Genomic DNA, 19745 nt, shown 5'->3' with positions numbered 1-19745 from the left:
AAACGAATGCCCGCCGCTGTCGGCTGTGCTCAATTTAAAGCTGATAGCGAACTTTTTAGACAAAGCGTGCAAAGTTACTAGAAAATTCTGGAACAACGTAGAATCAGCTCTGCCTGGCTGCGATCAACCGAGATAAATCTAGACGCGTCTTGCGTCGCAAACAAAGCGATAAAGCAGCGTGGCGGCAGATTTAAAGAATGAACATGTACTGCAAAGATTCACAATATGCTTTATTTTCTTGCACAGAAAGAGGCTCTGTGCGACTGGCAGATACGATCCCGATATTTTTTACACTTTCGAAGAGGATTTAGATTTCATCTCGTAGAGATAGAATTCGCTTGAGAAAACCATCGAAGAATATGGCGGATTAGAAGCCAGAGGGAAAGTAGAAAAGTTCGGGAAACATAAAGCGGTTTTGTAGTTTAGGTACTAATAAATTAGCGATCATCAATTAATGACACTGGCGCTGCTTACGCTGATATATATGTGGGATACGCAGATATTGATCACTGCTCCCGCCACGAAGTTTACGGGAAGCATTGCCATCGACGACATCGACGTGAGACCGGCCAAGTGTACATCAGATACGCCTGCTACCACAACCGTTCCACATTCCAGTGAGTGTGCCTTCGTTCATAGAGACTGCTAGGGTAGAAAAAGCATGTAGTAGAAAGCAACTAAAAGGAACTCAAATGCCGAAAACATCCTCGAAATTTGAAAAAGCTTCCCAATGCTCTGATTGTAGCGCGATCTAAAAGCCATTTTTAGCTTTGCAACTGCACAGCAAGTCTTGACATAAGGAGCATTTGTGACGAATGCACAGATATTTATCATTGAACATTTGTGTGGATGCAAAAAAGATACAAAAATAATGCAGTCGTGAAAAGCGTGATGTGCTTTCTAGGAACCATTGTGCTAAAAATTAAAAAGAAAAAAGCATCTCTTCCAGCAATGTCGTCACGAATGCCACCAACGACGGCGTTTCCAGTCGAGCCTACTGCGGCAGAATGGACAACAGAATATGACTCAGGTAACTGATGTTGTAAACGTTGCTGTTTTTCATTCTCTTGCCTTTGACTTTCACAATTTCAATTATTCACAGTTTAAATTTATTCGGATAATCACATCTGTACATGGACAATAAATGTCCACAGAAAGACTTCCAGTAGTCAGAGGAGAACTGGAACCAATATAGGGAAAGAAATAAGACACGAGAGGTCAATAGCTATAAAATAGGGATTGCGGAAAAAGGCAGGCAGTATTAAGGAATTTGACGGAAAGCGAATCATATCGCAAAGTCGAAGCTGATGGCGAGCAGTCAAGAGGAAGAATCAGCAAACTAAACAAAACGGAGATGTAAATAAACATAGGAGATAAAAACGTACAAACGTACAAATGTACGTAAAAACGTACATGCATACGTACAAACTATGGCACGCAATACTTAAACCACCAAGTCCCCCTGTTTTTAAATAACCTAGGGAACAGGATTGATTTCAGGGCACATATTTCAAAGAAGTCACTGAGAAGATTCCTGCTGGAAGTGAAATAATAAATGATTAACTTTATATTTCTCCTTATGTTGTATTGTTAAAATACAAAAACTTTCTTTTTAGACGTGTGCTACGTATATTTGATGTATTTTATATGCTTGCTAGTGTTTTTTAGTATTATTTTATGTTCACGTTTGCTGTCTGTACAAGATGTATGGTACATGCTTTGAAGTTTTGTTTTAAAGTGCACCTTATCCGCCGTTCCTGCTCGATAGGGGAGGAGCCCCTGTCTGGCTAAGCCTTTAGCTCCTGCTCTATTGCGCGTTTGTTATCTGTTACCAATGAATGAATAAACTTCAAAGTTGAAACTTAAAAAAAAATGGCTACACTAGGCGACTTAAAAAATCCCCCCCCCTCCCTCTAGCGATGCCTCTGTGTCGCCACAGAGGTCGATCTTCACCCTGCTCCGGCCTATTCTGCGCGGCGGCGTCTACTCTTTAAGCATAAAGGAATAAAAAGGGAGTAAGCTGTCCTCTAGCGCACTCCCTTTTATAAAAGGGAGTGCGCTAACCTCGTAACTAACCTCAGTACTATATTACTAAGGTTAGATACGATAACCGCATCAATATTAAAAAAAAGCCGATCGCTGCAGCTGTTCTAAAGGCCTCATTTTATTTATCTGAAAAAGCAAATAAAACAGGATTAGGAGAAGAACTAGAATGGCAGCTAATTTTTTTTTCTACGGGTGCAGTACGAAAGTGTACAATGACAACATTGAACACGTTTTCGTGTTCTGGTGATAAAGAGAGCAAGAACGTAATCAATACCGAGGCCTTTTTAGGCACCGATAAAATTAGGCTTAGTCGCTCATGTTAAGACAGGATAAAAGGCCAGAATACTGTATTCAGAATTCCATCATTCACAAGTTAGAAGATGCCTGGGTTGTCGAAATTAATCCGGAGCACTCCACTGCGGCACCTCTTGTTTTCTTTTTCCAGTCCCTCCTTTATCCATTCCCTTACGGCGAGGTTCATGTGTGCGCCGAGATGTGAGACAGATACTGCCCATTTGCTTTCCCGAATATCAATATTCCGTTTTTACAGTTCGTCTTTTAAATAACTTTTATTTAACGTATGGTTTCACAGTCAAACGGCGAGTTTTGTGTGTGTGGGGGGGGGGGGGGGGGGGGAGGTGGTAACTACTTCACGCTCAAGGTTTGAACTCCTGCTCATTAATTCTGCAATGGTGTGTATTATAAAAGGATCGTCAAATCCTGTTGCTTTAATTTCAGTATTTCTGACGCTTTGAACCCGCTGGTTCCAGAATGGCCGACATTCCCCACTGAAGATGTCATTCCGCTAACGCCGACGACAGCGCCTCGTACTGCGGCACCACCGAAGCCGAAGCCTTCAGGGAAGTGTTCGCGAGGCCAGTTTGACTGCCGAGATGGCGCCACCTGCATCCCGGCGCTGCTCCTGTGTGACGGCGTTCCCGACTGCCCCAACGGGCTCGACGAAAAGTGCGGTGCGTAGAGTCAGGCCAGAAAACGTTGGCATATCGTTTGGCATAGGTCTTGAGGAAATCGTGTATTTTAACATGACAATGAAAAAGTGCAGTATTCAATCGCGAGACACCCAGAAGATGAAAACTTACAGCCACATCAGTGCAGCGTTTACGACCTTCAGCAGACACCACTGCTAAATGAAAAGGAACAAAGTTTTGCCGTTCGAATATTTGTTAGTGGATGATTATAAGTGAGAGGCACGCCTTTTATGTTTTCTAAAAAGCTTTCCTCATGTCTTGTAATATGGAAAAGCGATTTGACCTCTAGTATAGAAATAACAAAGAAAATCGTATTCTGTGGAAACCGTACCGTATTTTGTATCTTGTATCGTATCGTATCGTATTTTGTGGCAACTGTATCTTATTTTTCCACAAAATCGTATTTTGTGGCACCCTTTCATAATCGGAGGTAGCTGACATACCTAGCCCATGTTTTGGTTCATGTCCCTGATTTGTTTTTTCTGGTTGTGCTTGGCTAAATTTTGAGAACATTTAGTTGGTACTGACAAAACCTTCCACAATATTACGATCTCATTTAAAATATTTCTTGCCATTGAACTGAAGACACCTGTAAGTTGTCAACTCAGCTAGAAAAACACCAATAAGCCAACATTTTAGGCATACATCACTAAGAGCCTCGACGCGACAGCCATAGGTGCGCTTTGACCAAAGTAAAACGTTATGTAACACTTTTGTCGTCATGTAAGAGACTGCCTGTCTTGTTTGTGAGTGTTTCTATGAAATCGAACTTCCAGAAAGTTTGTATTTCAAATCTAGGCTAAGCAAGTTTGTCTGAAAAGAAGTTTCCGCTGCACAGCACCAGCATAAAAATGGTGGTTCTCTTTTATAAAAGTGCTAACAAATTTGATTCAGTCATAAGCCACACTTCTAGCTTTAAACATGCCGCCGACATCAACTCCAACATTGAAAATTTCGCTTACCAAAGCTCATCTTTTCACAATAAAAAAAAAAGCTATGCCTGGTTGAGAGTTACTTGCCATAGTATTCAGCGTCGCCACATACAATCGGCTCTGCAGTTTAAAAAAATGGGTGCGCTCAGATGTGACCAGTTACAGCGGTTCCTCGGGGCCCACTCACGTGCTCTTGACACGATCGGATTGAGGATGCAGATGTGCTCATGCATTCTGGAATTTCAGAAAATATGCCGAGTGACTTCACGAAAATAACGTTTTTTTTTTCTGTGAACTCAAATCCAGTTATCGTTCTGTATAGAGCGCACGACAGAGCTGGCTCTCTCACTGAAACGCTCCTCACATGCTCTAAAAAGCCCATATGGGCCTAACATTTACGGGAACCGGTGGGGAAAAGAGTTCATGCTCCTAAAATATGTTGAACGTATTGATCTGGTTCAGACAATCCAGGGAATAGGTGCAATTACGTCAGGGAAGTAAGGATAATGTGTAGAGCTACTCCTGTCATTTTGCTGGCGCAGAGCAGAGCGCAAACATTGGGAGTTACTTTTTTAATAGAGTGAACTAGGGTTCCCCGATGTTTTTTGTGGCACTAAACGCTTTCTCGCTTTGTCGATATACTACCTGAATAAAATCATTGCTCTGATTCTGAACCGTGTCAATGCAATTGTGCTGCGGGCTCTTTGGTTCCTCGAATGATGTCACATTGGCAAAACGCTGCATTGAGTAAAAACCGGCCCAGTTTTTCTTTTTGTTCTCGAATTAACAGTAGGAGCACAAAGTAATTTGAGAGCCATTGACGACAAAATTCTTCGAACAACCTCTTGATCAACGTTGCAGTAATGGAGGAATGAGGAAGAATGGTAGTTTTCTTAAATATCCCTTTTAAAATTGCAAATATTCGAAGAAGAACCTCTTGAGGAATCATTGTAGTAATAGAGAAACCGTTCATACATCTTTTTAAGAACAGTGGTTTCCCTAAAGACTAATTAAAAATTCTAAATATTGCTTTTAACATGGTTAAGGAACACATGGACTCTGACGGATACCGTGGTAGAGGGCTCCAGATTATTTTAGAATGTCATGAGTTCTTTTGCGTGCACTCACATTGTACAGCACGCTTACATTTTTCAAGATCGCCAGCATCGAAATACAACCGCAGCTGCCGGGATCGAATACGCTACCTTGGGGTGAGAGGCAGTACGTAAAAGCCACTGAGCCATCATCGGGGTTCCAAAGAGCCGAATTCACGCAATAGATGTCGCTCGCTATGCGGCGTTGTGAACACAACTATTTGAGCAAGCAGCAGGAGGAGGCTAGCGGACTGAGGCTGCCTTCTAGCGCCCTGATTAATTAGGTTAGCATAGTCAACAATTCCGTCCTCCAGCCTCTATACCGTAGATACGGTGCAGTGGATATATGCTAACCATGGCTTAATAAATCTACTTTTAAACAATAGCGTTTTTCATAACTGGTTTGCAGGAACTGATGCTCACTGCGAGGAAGACGAGTTCTACTGCGCGAGCCGAGATCCCTTTGTGTGCGCCCCACGTGCATTCCTCTGCGATGATCACGAGGACTGCTTCGGTGGCGCAGATGAGTTCATGTGCGGTGGTACGTACAAGAAGCACAAATCCTTGCTGAGAAGATCTACGAATATCGACAACATTTCAAACTATGTTTTGCTGATTTTTTGTATCATGTTCCAAAATGGAAGTCTTTTTTTTTTCTGCACATTCCATTGCGAACAATTTCATCGCGGTAAATAAAACAGCAGATTGTGTCGTTTTATTGAGCTAGTTTAAGGATTAAATGTTTAAAAATTTTGCAACATTCCATTGCGGAGAGTTCAGAGTGTTCGGATATTTGCCGAACCCGTCTTTGCACTCTTTAATTTTGTCGTGATGCAGCCTGATATCACGCTTTACGGTCGCTTTATCAAATGGAAGCGCAGATCGTCCCCTCGTGACCAGAAAGTGTGATTCTGGCCTTCGCCATGTTGAATTAAAGTGATCTCCCTTTAGAAGATGCCATCTTTGGCAATAATATTGGTGGGGCCTGGAAATCTGTACTAAGCCTGGAAAATAATTGCCAGTGTTGGGGGAAAAATATTTAGGTGAGAGGAGGTGTGAAACTCTTAGGGCTGTCGTTAAGCTCCTGTTGTCTTCATTTTAATGAAGTCGGCTGTTTAACTGCGCCCTCTCATGCCGGCTTAGCTCACGCATTGCTTATGGAGCCATACTCCAGCGAAAATGAAGAAAATTACGACATTTAGCTTGTAACTTTATCATTTTAGCTGTAACTTGATTTAGTTTTAATTTTACATTGTAAATTTTAACACGGCGTGAGCAATTCGATGTAGCGCCGCTGCTCTCAGCACTAGCTTCGTTTTGTTTTGGCATATTCAATAGAACAGAAGACTATATAAAGGTGTTGGAGGATGTTCACTTTGATTATGTGCGCGCAAATTTTACATGTTTCAACTTTCACTTCTCGCAAATGCGGGCGCAACTATAAGTCACTCCTGCACGACGTCGTTTTAGTACCATTCAGAGGAGGCTCTAGTAACCTGAGGTAAGAGGTAGCGGGTATTTTCGCCGTGAGTATAATGACGAGATGGAGGGACGTGAAAGAAAACTGTCTCTGCTACATTGAAAAAGTCGTGACCAAAATTGTCATATTTGCAAACAGAGCTCCTGATGATATTAGAAGCGCCAGGCCACTAGGAACACAAGCACGAAATATCTACACTGATGACCCAAATAGTTACGTCCTACGTTTGTCTCTGGATTTTGCTTTGCAACTAATTTTCAGGAAAAGGCTAACCCGCCTAACGCAAGAGAATTTTTCGAAGGAGAGTTTAGTGCGTGATAGTATTAGCAGTTTATGTGCGATAAACAAAACAGAACACACGTTTACAAGGAAGTCGCGGTGGTATTTCGCTATTCAGCTTAAGTGGCAGGACGCAGATAAAATAGAAAGTTGTTAGCAGACAGCAGCGCTTTCCAGATACAGCATAATGGGCTACTGGTATCATGGAATAAAGTGAAGCTGTGTGAAACGTTTCACATTTTCGTGACATTGAAAAAGAAGCGTGTTGATGACAATCTTGTATTAGTCACCGTGCAGGAATTAAATATGCGAAAAATGCTGTCACAAATCACGTGTGGACATGGCGAATAAGGACGGTGTAGTGGCGGTTTCAGATGGCATCATGATACACTAATCATCCTATTTATTGCTTGCCCAACAGTGTGCCCGGACTTCTTGTGTCTTAATGGTGGCTTGTGCACGTGGACTGAGTATGAACGGAGCCCGGTTTGCAACTGTTCTGAAGGCTACAAAGGAAGCCGCTGTCAGCTAATTTCTGCTCCGGCTTCGGACCAGGAGTACGTCAGAGGTAATGTCCTTCCTTCCATCGCAGTGTTGAGAAAACTGAAGTATTTATTGAAGGATCATACAGGCCATTATAGAAAAGCGGTTATACCATATTTACGTGAGTGGAAGAGGAAGGGCACAATAAGAGTCTAGCCTCTTAACAAAGGGATCAATATCAAAGTGCTTTCATGTTAATTCCCTGAGTTTTAGCCATAAGCTGCAATGACAGCTGCGTACTGCACTGCCTCCTCTTTCCTTCTGTTGAAAGGCAGTTCTGATAGCCATTTATGTCAAGCTGTATATTCTGCTACAAGTGTCACTGCTTCAACATAATCCCCACAAAGAACCCAACAACCAATATGATCAGTTGTCGTTATGGGCGCATATGATGCATGTATAGTGAAAAAACCATGGCATACTGTGAGGAGAAAGCTGCTTCTGAAAAAAATGTTCAGAATAGAAAGAGAAGCAATACACATCATTGCAATACTGAATGGAAAGAACTACCTCACTAGAACATCTTATAACTCAATGCTGAAACGCTGGTTTGGGTCACCAGAGCCACCTAATGTTCGTAACTTTAATGGCATGATATTACATGCTAATACCTCATTTTCCCTCTCGTTTAAAAAAAAAATCAAAAAGTAATGTTTGGTAATCACTGCAGTGTGCATTGCACATAGTTGACGGTAAAAAGTCACAAACCTGAAGCTGCAAGAAGAAGTTTTGATGCTGAGGCTGGCAGAAAGGTTCAGCATGCTCTTCACTTGCAGCAGGCACGTCCCGAATGCTAAATGGTTGTTTCACAGATGTAAATAAGTGATACTTCGTAAAAACCCACCGTACTCGCTTAGCTGTAGTTTGCTTGCTGCATCGATGAAATTGAATGTTGGTGTGACCCAAGGAAAAAACTAAAAAAAAACATTGATCACGATCATGGGAAAGGTTCTCTTATTTCGAGGCAGGTGCAGATATCGTTGATGCAACGTGCCTGATCTGGCTTACTGGAACTCAGCAGCAGGAGTCTGTGCGCTTCCGCAGAAGGAAAAATACCTTCTAGGAACGGTTGACTTCTGAGGTCATCTCGCAATAAGCGCAGCCGCAAATCTTGCTTGGAACTGAATTTTTATGTTTATAAGATACTTTTGTTTTATTAGGCACGTAGAGCTCCGGGTCAAGCGTTTACGAATAGCCGTCTGGCTTAAGCTCGGTCCCACATAATTGATATCAGGAGCATTGAATGCTGCCATTCGAGAAACTTTCAGTTTCTTCTCGTTTATATTTATTGTCATATAAGAAGTCTTTTTTGCATAGCTTTTACTGCTAACCATCGCCACCTTAAAACATCTCACGATTGTTGTATGGCGAAAACGTTTACTATGGCAACAGTTCCTTTTCTCATCGGTCTTCCGCTCAATAGCAAAAAAATGAATTTTTGAAAGCATAAAATTGATTTTATGGCATAACAGTATTCTGACATTTTACTAAGAAGGAATGGCTTAAACAAATCTGGAATTAAAACGCATAAAAAATATGAGATAAGTCTCATCACCGAAACAGCTATTATTGCAATATAAATAGTTTTTATCGCAATATGAGTCAACTTATGTATATGTATGGACGCCGGACATCCTCGTGTCCCTCCCCCCCCCCCCCCCCCCTTTACGTGGTATCCTTAAGGGTTACACAGTGTATGTCTTGCACTCGCAAATGCAGGGCACTCACAGATAAGATGAGCGATGGTCTCCTCACAACCACAGCTCTCACAGGCAGGACTGTCGGCCATCCCCATCCGGAAAGCATAGTAATTGGTAAATGCAACACCGATGCATAAACGGCATAACAGTGTTGCGTCGCGACGTTCTAAGTTACGTGGAAGACGAAGGCGCAGTTCAGGGTCCAGTGCCTTGATGCGGAGGTTGCAAATCTCGCCCGTGTTCCACGCTGAAATTGTGAGCTCCAGCGCCAAAGGGCGAAGCCCACACGCACTGTGTTGTGCCCTGGACCGCCTCGATCCTCGCCCATTAACAGAGCAAAAGATCCTCGGTCCGTGGCCACAGCAGTCGACTGCCCTCAAGGCATACAAGGCACTCTTTGCCTACTTGACAGCGACTGGATTGAGTGACAAATTGTGACAGCGTTGTGCGTGTGTATGTTATGCCTTTTTCCTTTCTCTCTTCCTCCTTTTAGTCCCCTAATCCCTCTTCCCCAGTGCAGGGTAGCCAACCGGAACCCCTTTCTTGTTAACATCCCTGCCTTTCCCTCCTCCTCTTTTTTTATCTGTCTATCTTAAGGGTTAATTATTTATAATGATGATGATGAACTTGTTTTCGGTTTCCTTGTCCAAAACCAAGGTTGTGGGATAATAGGCTTGTAATCGCTACGAAAAGTGGACGAGTTGTGGTTATTATTAAAAAGGCACGTCTGCGGCCGCTACAAACTCCACAGTGACGCTTAATGCAAACTATCTGAGCACCTCCTCTGATCGCATGGGATGCCGACATCAGCGAAAGAATTTTACTATCCTCGTTTAGTGTGTTATCCACCTCGCCTTTCACTTATTTGTGAAGGCTAAAAGCCAGAATCCTGTGCTCGCAGCCAAAATGTCCGCGAGCAAACAAAGCGTGGATGTTTGAATAATTCTTCATCTCCTCTCAAAAACGGGTGTCGTACTATTTTGGCTTCAGCACATTCTATATATATTAGTATGGAATCATGGGCGTGTTGGTAAAGATGCATAGTGGAAAAGCTCAGCCAGGCGAATGACAGACACAAGGAACCAGCGCTCGACTGTGTTGCTTCCTTCCGTCTGCCTTTCGTCCGGCTGCGCTGGTCCACCCGATAAGCTTTTTAGCTTCCCTCGGGCCGTCTCGCTTTAACCATACGCACTGTTAGGGTGCGTAGAAAATGGGTCGGAGTAGGTAGGTTTTTTCTCACAAGGTGGTATGCGGACCCGATATACGCGGGCTTGATCCCACCCATGGTGATTGTAATTAATAAAGGCGAAATTCTGTAGGCCAATGCACTGTTAGATATCAGTGCGTGTTAAAGAACCCCAACTATTTGAAATTATCCGGTGGCCTCCATTATGGCGTTCCTCATAGCAGGAGTCACTTTGGGAAGTCAAATTCCGTAAACCATGATCAAACCTTCGTATTAGTACCTCTGCTACCAGTGCTTAACCTAAGCGCGAAAATCAACGCTGTAGAGTTCTTGTTCTTCTCACATCCGAGTCGTGTCAACCGAATAGAACCTTTTTCTTAGCGCTCAGAAAATCACAGTGTGGCTTGGGGTCTATTGTGTTATTGTTCACATATAATTTTCTAAACTTTCTTTCTCACATAAAGTTGAATCGCGTCGGCACGTAATTCCCCTTCCAGAATATAGAGCATAAAGTTTCTCATTACGTTCGCTGTACGAAGAGGGCACAAAGATGCTGCAGTGTACTAGCTCAATGACACGTTGCTTGTAACCCTTTAGTCTTTATTCAAGGATTCCTGCCGCGCCAGAGTACATTATTGCAGGGGAGATATACAAAGAAATCAAGCACTGCAAGTTCCATAGTCAGATGATGGGACTATTCGAAGAACACGTGCAACAGCCATAAACTCAACAAAAACATGCACACACTCGCGTATATTTAATTATGAAATCTTAGAATAAAATCAATTTATGAATAAATACATGAAACGCTTCCACAGATGTGTAGTAGACCATGTTTTCGGACGGTTTGTTCCACACAGATATGGCACGTGGAAAGAAAGAATTCTGATAAGCTTTAGTTCAACATCGGATTTTTTTTACATGAAAAGCGTGATAGCAGCGTGCAGATGCAAAATGTGACAGGAGAACGTACAGAACTTTATTAATCCCAGCTTTATCGAAATAGATGCAGCTAAACATTTCTAGTTTACGGCGCAGGCGTGTAGTACTAAGAAGTCTCCAACCAAAACATTCCTTCCTTGCTCCTATTACGCGACAGCATCTACAGCTCGCTCGGTTGAAAAGCCGACGGCGTAGCAGTAGTCGGCACCGCGTGTCGGGACTCGGGAATAATCGAGGGCGGCGTAAAAAAAATCGTATCATAGTAAATTTTGGTTCTAGTCATTGATGATTGATTGGTGTGATAGCCGATGAGGATTCAATGAAAACATTGACATTAATTGATTAATTAAATGAACAAAAAATTGGAAAACAGGTGCCAAGGTGTCTAAATGCTCAAAAATGAAATATCAAGTAATAAAGATGCTAATTAGGAAAGTTTAGCTTGTGTAATTGATCAGTTAATTTATTAAAAATGAAAAAAATGCGCTAAACGGTGTCAAACTCCTCAGAATGAAAAGCCTAACCCACACACTATCGCGGCATACCCATAAGGTGCAGCTTAAGGGTCCTCTCCAATTTTTTTTCTCCTTATTTATTTCCTCAGGTGCTGGCAACACTTCTCCCATTGTGACAAGCATTCTGGTTGTGTCGGCACTGATTGTAACCGGAGCTGTCGCCACCTTCATCCTCCTGAGAAGACGGCGTGCTAATCAACTGTGAGCCCTGGGGATGACACTTATTTAATTGTTTAGCAATGTCGATGGGCTACTGAACAATTTTTGATGTCGTAGAATGCACCGTATGAAATGTCTAATCCTTTCCTAGCTATATGCAGTGGGCTTCATTGAGCACGATAGCGAAAAACCTCTGCTGTTACTGCGTGCTGCAAAATGTGCATAGCAGTTAACAGCATCGACTAAATTGATCTGTTGCGGCCACTTTGCTATGCTCTCCTACTGGTCTTTAGGGCGCCAAAGTCCAATTGAGAAAACAATTATTCACTTTATTATATTACTAGACTTTTTTCAGTCACTAGTGAGATCGACAAGAACGTCTTTCACGATTTTTCTCAGAATGAAAATCGCATAACGCAACACGTTGCGTCTGTTGAGCCGAAGTAATGACGAACAGCGTTTCATGGGCCCTTTAATTGTTTACAAGTTGACTGAGCGCACGTGCTTTGTGGACAAAGGTCCGCGCATGCTCAGTAAATCGCCTATGTCAAATCCACCAGTAAAAAGGCCGCAGCCGTAGCCCAGTGCTGAGAACGGTTACTGACGGGTTAATTTGAAAAGTATATCGAAAACTTTGATGACAAGCTAGCTAGGAAGTTCTGTAGAAGATGGCGGCTAAGCGATGTGATTTCTAGCATCTTCTGAGCGGATATGTCAGGCGACTTTTTTCAGAGCATTTATATAAGTTTATTGCAGCCAATTTTTGTGCAGAAAAGAATATTAAGAACATACTTCCACAATACTGAACTTTCAGGCGAATGTTCGCACGGAACCATAGAATCTACAGGAATGTTAAAATAAAACGCTTATTGTTAATTGTACCATTGACTTTGCAGTCATGGGCATTTGGTTTCCGCGCAGCACTGCCGTGGTAACCATTGTTGGGTGCCAACAGTATTGCGAGTAGGTAAAGAGGTAAAATGCGGAATTGAGTTTACTCAAATAAACTTTCGCATTGACCCACTTGCGCCGACTGCACTTTTATTTCACTGTTTTTTCAAGGACACAGCAAAATGTTCCTGGGAACTCGAATATGATTCTTTACTCAAAGCAAGTGTTGATCTTTCAGAGTATGCAGTTGCGCGAAAGCGATACATACATGCCGTATTTGTTCCTTGTTCTTCCGTGTTATCTTTGCGCAAGTGAATAGTTTTAGGAATGAAGCAACTCAACTAACCTTAAGTAATAACTGATGTTCTTGGAGTGGCCACAAAGTAAATGGATTTGGGTAATACCCTGTACAGCCGATGCTAGAAGCAGACGTGCAGATTCTCTGAAGAATCGTAATGTTTCATGCAGCATTGCTTCTCAAACAAAGAAGGCTGTTGTAATCAATTTTGAATCCACAATGATCATTTAATGAATTATCTTTGGTTGCAATTTCACAGTTTTCTGTCCTCACTGCAGGTATATTGCAATATAAGCAACATACCCATTGGCATTCCAGTAACCAACATGCCCAAGCTGCTGTCCTCGCTAATTTCCACATTGGCACTGAATTTGTTTTACCAAACGGCGCTCTCACGCACAAGTGATTCGGGCCACCCTCGTAGACTATTCATATGCGCAAACGCGGGTTATCGGCAAATATGATGACGTAGTACCTTTTGGGCACAGCTAATTTGCGATTTTAGATTTCTAAGGGCGGAAAAATGCCTTCCTCTATTTTACAAATTTTCCAATTTAACATAATAATTAGCGGCTGCTCATTAATTCCTTAAATCGTGTTTTAAATGCATAACTGTTTTGCATGCAATCATTGATCTGAACGTTTATGAGATATCTAATGCGTCCTGGTGCTAACGACAATGGATGGGAATTATGGAGCCATAGAGGATCTGGAAAAGAATAAAATATATGTCGCATTCTGAATAACAAAGAGCTTTATATTAAAGCTGATCACCAGCTATAGCATGTAATCCCAAATTTGTGACCCTCTTGTATAATTATTTATCCACCTTTCTTTTTAAGGCGTTCGGGAATGCTCCTGAACAATGCTGCATATGATTCTTCGGCCGAAGAAACACGTGAGTGATTGTTGGCAGTCATAAATTATTGAATAGCATCTAAATCGATGGAATACAAGAATGCTTTGCTTACAGATAAATGTTTCTATAACCATTAAAGAATTCCTAATGATGATAACATTCTTGGTGCTACTTTTTTCTGTTGGTTTTCCTCTCACTGAGGTTTTTGAGTGTGGTGAATGATATTTTTGCTGTGTTTTTTTTCTGTCAGCTAAATCGATTGATGTGTACTTGTTCTTCATTTTTTATCGCTTCCAATATATGTTTATTCTTCATTAAAGTGCTCATTCGGCCCCTTATGCCGAACAAATAATGTCGAATACTAAAAAGTGCCATGTACGGCGAAAGTTGTATTCTTGTGTAGAGATTCAATATTACGTAAATACGTTGGGTGAAACGTATTTCACTTACAGTTGAGATCGCATAATGGAATAGTTTCCTTTTTCATATCTTGCACTGTAGTTTATAAAATGCAAGATTTTGATTGTAAAGGATACACGAATATAAATACACCATATATAGTTCGCAACTAAGTAGCCCGCACAGGTGCGTTTTCGTGGCATTATCCAGTACCCAGTTCTTTTTCAAACTGGCTAAAAGACCTTGCGCGTGAAGACCATGAAGATTTTTTGCCTATGTAACCTAACACGCGCAAAGCTTCGGTTTACATGTCAATACATTCTTATCCCCCCTTATCCCCCTTCCCCACCAAAAAAATAATCGATATACATGAGTAGATTAACGACGAAATAGGATGGCTTTACTACAGCAGTCAGGAGGCATTTCATGACACTTGAACCCCTGCTCTTACATGCTGTGCGTTTCTCTTTTCTTCGCAGACTTTCTCTGACGGGAAGAGCGCCTGCATCCCAGTTAAGCTGAGAGAACACTTGTCGGAATGTAAAATTTGTAAAAATTTAAGCGTTCTTTCAAATGTATTGTGTAAATAAAACACGTGTATGCAAATAAATTATGAACATTTCAGTTACCAAAGATTTGTCATAGTAAACATGTCTGATTTCTTTCCGTGTTCTCGGAGCAATCAGTTGTATCCATGCTGATCGTTAAGACAACGATTCTCTAGATAAAAGTGCTCGCTGTGAAAACATTCATATATCAGAGTAGTTACCATGGTAGCTAAAAAAGAAGCTCTTTCTTCGTCGTAAAAATATATTTTGCTGTTATTTGTTTACAAGTTGTTTGTTAAGAAGTTGTATACCTATATTTTCTTGAGACCCATAGTTATTTTATGGAGGAACTGAAATGCAACTTCTGCACTGCGCATAGTAATATGGTAAGATATTTCTCGCCATCTCTAACTTTGGTGTAAATTACTAACTTTGGGACGAGGCAGCCCTGTGCAGATGTATAGGACTAAGTATACTGACCTCGGCAGCTAAGAGAAAAATGAAGGAATGAGCATTAATTTCCCTTACCGCACTCTTGCTCTGTTCCGCTCTAAGCCACCAACTTTGATGGCATGTTTGCTACTTATGAAATTGCATGCTTTTGTAACCAAACTCTGCGATGGCATGCGTGGAGTAAAAATAACAACGAGATAAATTTGTTCATAAACAGGAGGACCACCGTTATCCATGCAGAGGCAAAGACTGCTGCTTCAAGAAAGCCTTAGTGGCACCGGAGCGATAAGGAGCTGAAAACATATCACGCAAATGTACGCTCACCAGGTGTATGCTGGTGGGTCTCGTGGTGCGCGTAAAGGATATGCGAAACTCTACTTCTTTGCTGAAAGTGTGCGGTTTCTTATCGTCTAGCAGAAAAGCGGTGCTTTGAAGTGGGAAACAAACCAGTCGTCCCGGCGCCGTGCACTCCACGGTGCCTGGCGCCGTCAGTGAGTAATTACATTGCCGTGCTCGGGGAAACAAGAGACTATACGCCCACGCGGAGGTGTAGAAAACAGGCAGCGCCGACACCGCAGCGGGAGGTATCGAGTTGCAAAAGTTCACACGGTGACGGTAGAGCCAGCTGCGAAGCCCTGCGCGTCAAACACGTACGCCTCGATGATATAGAGTGTGTGAAGAAAGTCGTTTAAGTGCGTTGTCTCCGTTTTAAGGCTCAATAAAGCCAACCCTTTCATGCGCCAATTAAACCTGCTGAAATAAAAAATCTTTTTTTTCATAAATGAAGAACAGTAGTCTAAGCAGACGTGATGTGCAAAAATTACGCAAAAATAATCATATTTAAGAATATTTTATTCGCGTCCACATTTGTGGACATAGCGCCTTAAACGTGATACACGAATGTAAACATTACTACATTTTCTTGCCTTTTCTAACTGAGAGTTAGACATGAATAAATGTTTGGCTGTTTGTACTTACGCTTCAGGCAATTATTCTGTAGTTCATGACTCATAAAACAGATAAAAGCAGTCATTCTGTGAGGACAGGCAGAGGAAAATTCGGTATTTAGAGCACCGAACGTGGCTTTTACATGTGGAGCCTTCACGTCGGCACCGTTGTGTATTTAACGTGTTCAGAAGTTGGGCCAATGGTTGCTTCCATCATAAGTAATGCTTCAAGCCCGGCTGCATCGAAGGGGTCTCGAGTGATCTGAGCACAGGTGGAAAGAGAGAGAGAATCTTGCGGCCTGTTTTACACATGATTTTTGCAAAAATGAGAAATCATTTTTCAAGTTCGTTGTTTGCTCAATTTATGTCAGAGACCTGAAACAAACTGTCTCCTCGCTCTTCCAATGTGCTGATTGTTGTTTTGTAGCCTTGGAGCTCAGCAGCCAGCTCTGAACTGACAATGGTGTGAGGGCACGGGTTCCTCTTTTTCATCCCCCCTTGTGTAGCGATGCCAATTGGTGTTTTTCTCCGTCCTGGGTTTCTTACAAAATGCAATGATTCTTGCTAAATACCCCAGCGAAATTTTCAAAACGATAGAGAACAAATTTTCTGACAGCCAGTGAAAATGGTTGCTTCCTTAGGATTCATGCGTGCTACCGTCTAGCACAGGTGGTCCGTGATCCTTTTTTGAATATCTGATCCTTTTTTTGGTAGGGGGCCTAAGACCCTCCCAGACCTCCCTGACTTTAAACACTAGTCATAGTGCGCTGTGTTTGTCGGCAGCAACCCTGCTAAGTGCGGGTCTTCATTGCTGGGTCCGCTGCACTTCTTTGGAGGCGCTTCTCCACCGGCCATTTTCATGAAAAACACTTCAGCGCTGGAGTCATCCAACGGTTTATTTCTACAAGCATAGTTTCCAACGCTCGTGAGCAGTAAGCTCATTTCGTACCACAAGTCCACAGAAAAAAAAAACGGTGCGTTGTGGGGAGAAAACACCACTTTGATATTGTCGGCATTAAGGCACAATGTCCACAGTTGTTGTTGTTGTTGCCTCAAATACGACATGGCACACATTTCTGTCCACATTTCTGGACACAACACTCTGAAAGTACACCGCAGCACTTTTTCTTCATCTATGGCGATGAAAATTGGTGTACCGTTTCGGCATTAACCTATCGACACATTCCGAGCCCTAAATTTTATCATTCACGACCGTTTGCAAAGCTAGAATGCAAAAAGAAAAGTTATTTACTCGTGCTGCCAAAAAAACGACGTCAAGCACATATCTTCCTTTTTTTTTACAAACGCATTTCTTTGTAGCTGCAAGAGATGACGCCCCAAAATTGACAGCAAGGGTCAAAACAGTAAGAGTGCGGTATTGTAAGGTGGAAATTCGCCTTGCGTACGAAAATATCAGGAGGGTTAGGTTGCGTCCACATATGTGGACCCAACGCCTGAAGGGATTAAAGCCTGATGCGGCAGCGTATCGCAATGAAATAGCCATACACTGCACCAATAGCAGCAATACTTCATATATATCGAAGCTGGGATACACTTAGCTCTTTCATGCTTCATATATAATCCCATATTCGGCAGGTTGAGTCTGTTCTAGAGGTGGTCAGTGAGGCCATTCTAAACGGGCGTGTCTTGAAGTGCTTCCAGCGTGAAACAGTGCGTCAGTCGATATCCGAGGTCCTCCGATGACTGGAATTGCTATGGACTCGTGCAAAGTAGTTCTCCCTCGAATTCTAACCGGAATTGTTTTTCTCACTATGGTTTTCATGCATGCTTACTTCAAGGGTAGCCCGTTTCGCGCTCCCGACTTCCGAGACACACTCGCGCAGGATTAGACGTTCGTGAAATTCTGTGCATTGAGAAGTACCAAATCAACGATGCCTGGATGGTTACCTCTGAAAGTAGTTGTTTTAAGCAGAAGATAGTTGAAAGAGCAAAGATTCTTTTCAAAGGACTGAAGAGCATGGTGTTTGACCCGGATAGAAATTAAACTCGAATTTGCTCTGAGTTTTTGCCCTGTAAGTAGCACCGGAGGACTCGAGAAGCTTTGGAGCCTCTTGGAACTTTTCAACTGCGTAGTGAGAGAAGTGGAGGTGCCCTGGGACGGAGTGAATTTAGACGGCGAACCCTGAATTCTTGTTTCACGTGCAAGGGTGGAATGTCAACAAGTAGCATTCGTCTCACGTTTAGCGTTTTTGAAGAACAGGATTTAGTTGTGATCCCTGGGAGGCCTCTGCTGCGGCCTCGGTGTAGCCGGGCTGGACATATGTACTGCGCGAATATCGTACACCTCGGTGCACCCACGGCCATTGCTTTGTAGATAGAGTCGGAAATTGTGTTAGTAGCTGTGTTTTCAGGTTGCGTAAGGGACACCGGACACATGAGGATGAGGGGGTGTCCGAACACATCATGTATGTTTCAGATGTTGTGGATGTGACCGGTGTGCTTAGTGATAAACTAGCGACAGAAGCGGTGCCGAAGTCTTCTGCACTTAATAGCTGCAAAGGAAAACCGGCAAGGATGGTCAGCTACGATCGGGGTCTACAAAGCCGAAGCCACCGGACCCGCGTCCGGCTAAGCACGCTGCTCAGAACTATCTGTCACCTAAGGATCACGCAGATCGACATTTCTCCTTTAGAGTCAGTGGACAAGCTTAACCAGTAAAAGGGCACTAAGCCTGCTATGTCGTTGATGATCCTCTGTCATCGATAGAGTGCAGCATAGTGCCGAGTGAAGTGTCAGCTTTTATTGTCTTCGGTGCACTGTAGGTTACCAGCGTGGTTACCAGCGCCGCACTCCACTCGGCTTCATTGGCTGAAGTGTCGGCCGCCTCGGATGAGAACATGGACAGCAGCGTCTTTGAAGCGTCCTAGAGATGAGGCGGTGTGTATCGGTGGCGATGACGAGCAGAAGACATCCGTTGTGGGAGCTACGGGAAGGGCGACTTCACAAAGAAAGGCGGTCTGCCCTTCAGGACGCTGGCTTGCAAGCGGGCCACCCCTTACCAGTGCATGACGTAGATACATTTACACGCATAAAGTTGCGACCGTTGCAGTATTTACATAGTCTGTCCTAATGTAAGGGGTATGCGGAATCGACGGCGGCAATATCAATTAAGGCACCATTTAAAGAAATGAAGCGTGAGTTCGGCAAACATCCAGGCAACCAAGCTGCCCTTTGATGAGGAGACGGAAGCTGGTCTCAAGCTGTTTTTGCCAGAATATACCATTATCATTAGCCATTCGAGAGGCTTGTACAGATGGTGCATGCTATTCCAGGGCAAAACACTAGAGATGACTACCATATCGTGATGCATGGGTAGTGAGAGGCTTTAATTCTAGGTAATTAATAGTTCAATGATTACGCTCTATCAGGTACATGGTTTCTGGCTTGCTGTACAACCCACCTGGACAGACGACACAGACGTATCGGTCTGGACAGACGCCTGGACAGATGCACAGACGTTATAC

General features: G+C 42.8%; 1 protein-coding gene across 1 annotated transcript in view; it reads left to right on the top strand.

Moving 5' to 3' along the window:
- LOC144128189 (MAM and LDL-receptor class A domain-containing protein 1-like) overlaps positions 1–14961 on the top strand; it is a 197039-nt gene extending 182078 nt beyond the window's left edge. Inside the window, exons 59-66 of the mRNA XM_077661338.1 lie at positions 500–617; positions 950–1030; positions 2817–3017; positions 5471–5602; positions 7242–7388; positions 11796–11907; positions 13897–13952; positions 14792–14961. Of these exons, the coding sequence (XP_077517464.1) occupies positions 500–617; positions 950–1030; positions 2817–3017; positions 5471–5602; positions 7242–7388; positions 11796–11907; positions 13897–13952; positions 14792–14802 (858 nt within the window). The 3' untranslated portion in view covers positions 14803–14961. The remainder of the gene's footprint in view (positions 1–499; positions 618–949; positions 1031–2816; positions 3018–5470; positions 5603–7241; positions 7389–11795; positions 11908–13896; positions 13953–14791) is intronic.
- The last annotated feature ends 4784 nt before the right edge of the window (positions 14962–19745 follow it).

The sequence above is a fragment of the Amblyomma americanum genome, chromosome 4, assembly GCF_052857255.1.
Source record: "Amblyomma americanum isolate KBUSLIRL-KWMA chromosome 4, ASM5285725v1, whole genome shotgun sequence".
NCBI lineage: Eukaryota > Metazoa > Arthropoda > Arachnida > Ixodida > Ixodidae > Amblyomma > Amblyomma americanum.
The sequence above is the reverse complement of the archived record's forward strand: the minus strand, read 5'-3'. Positions and strand labels throughout refer to the sequence as shown.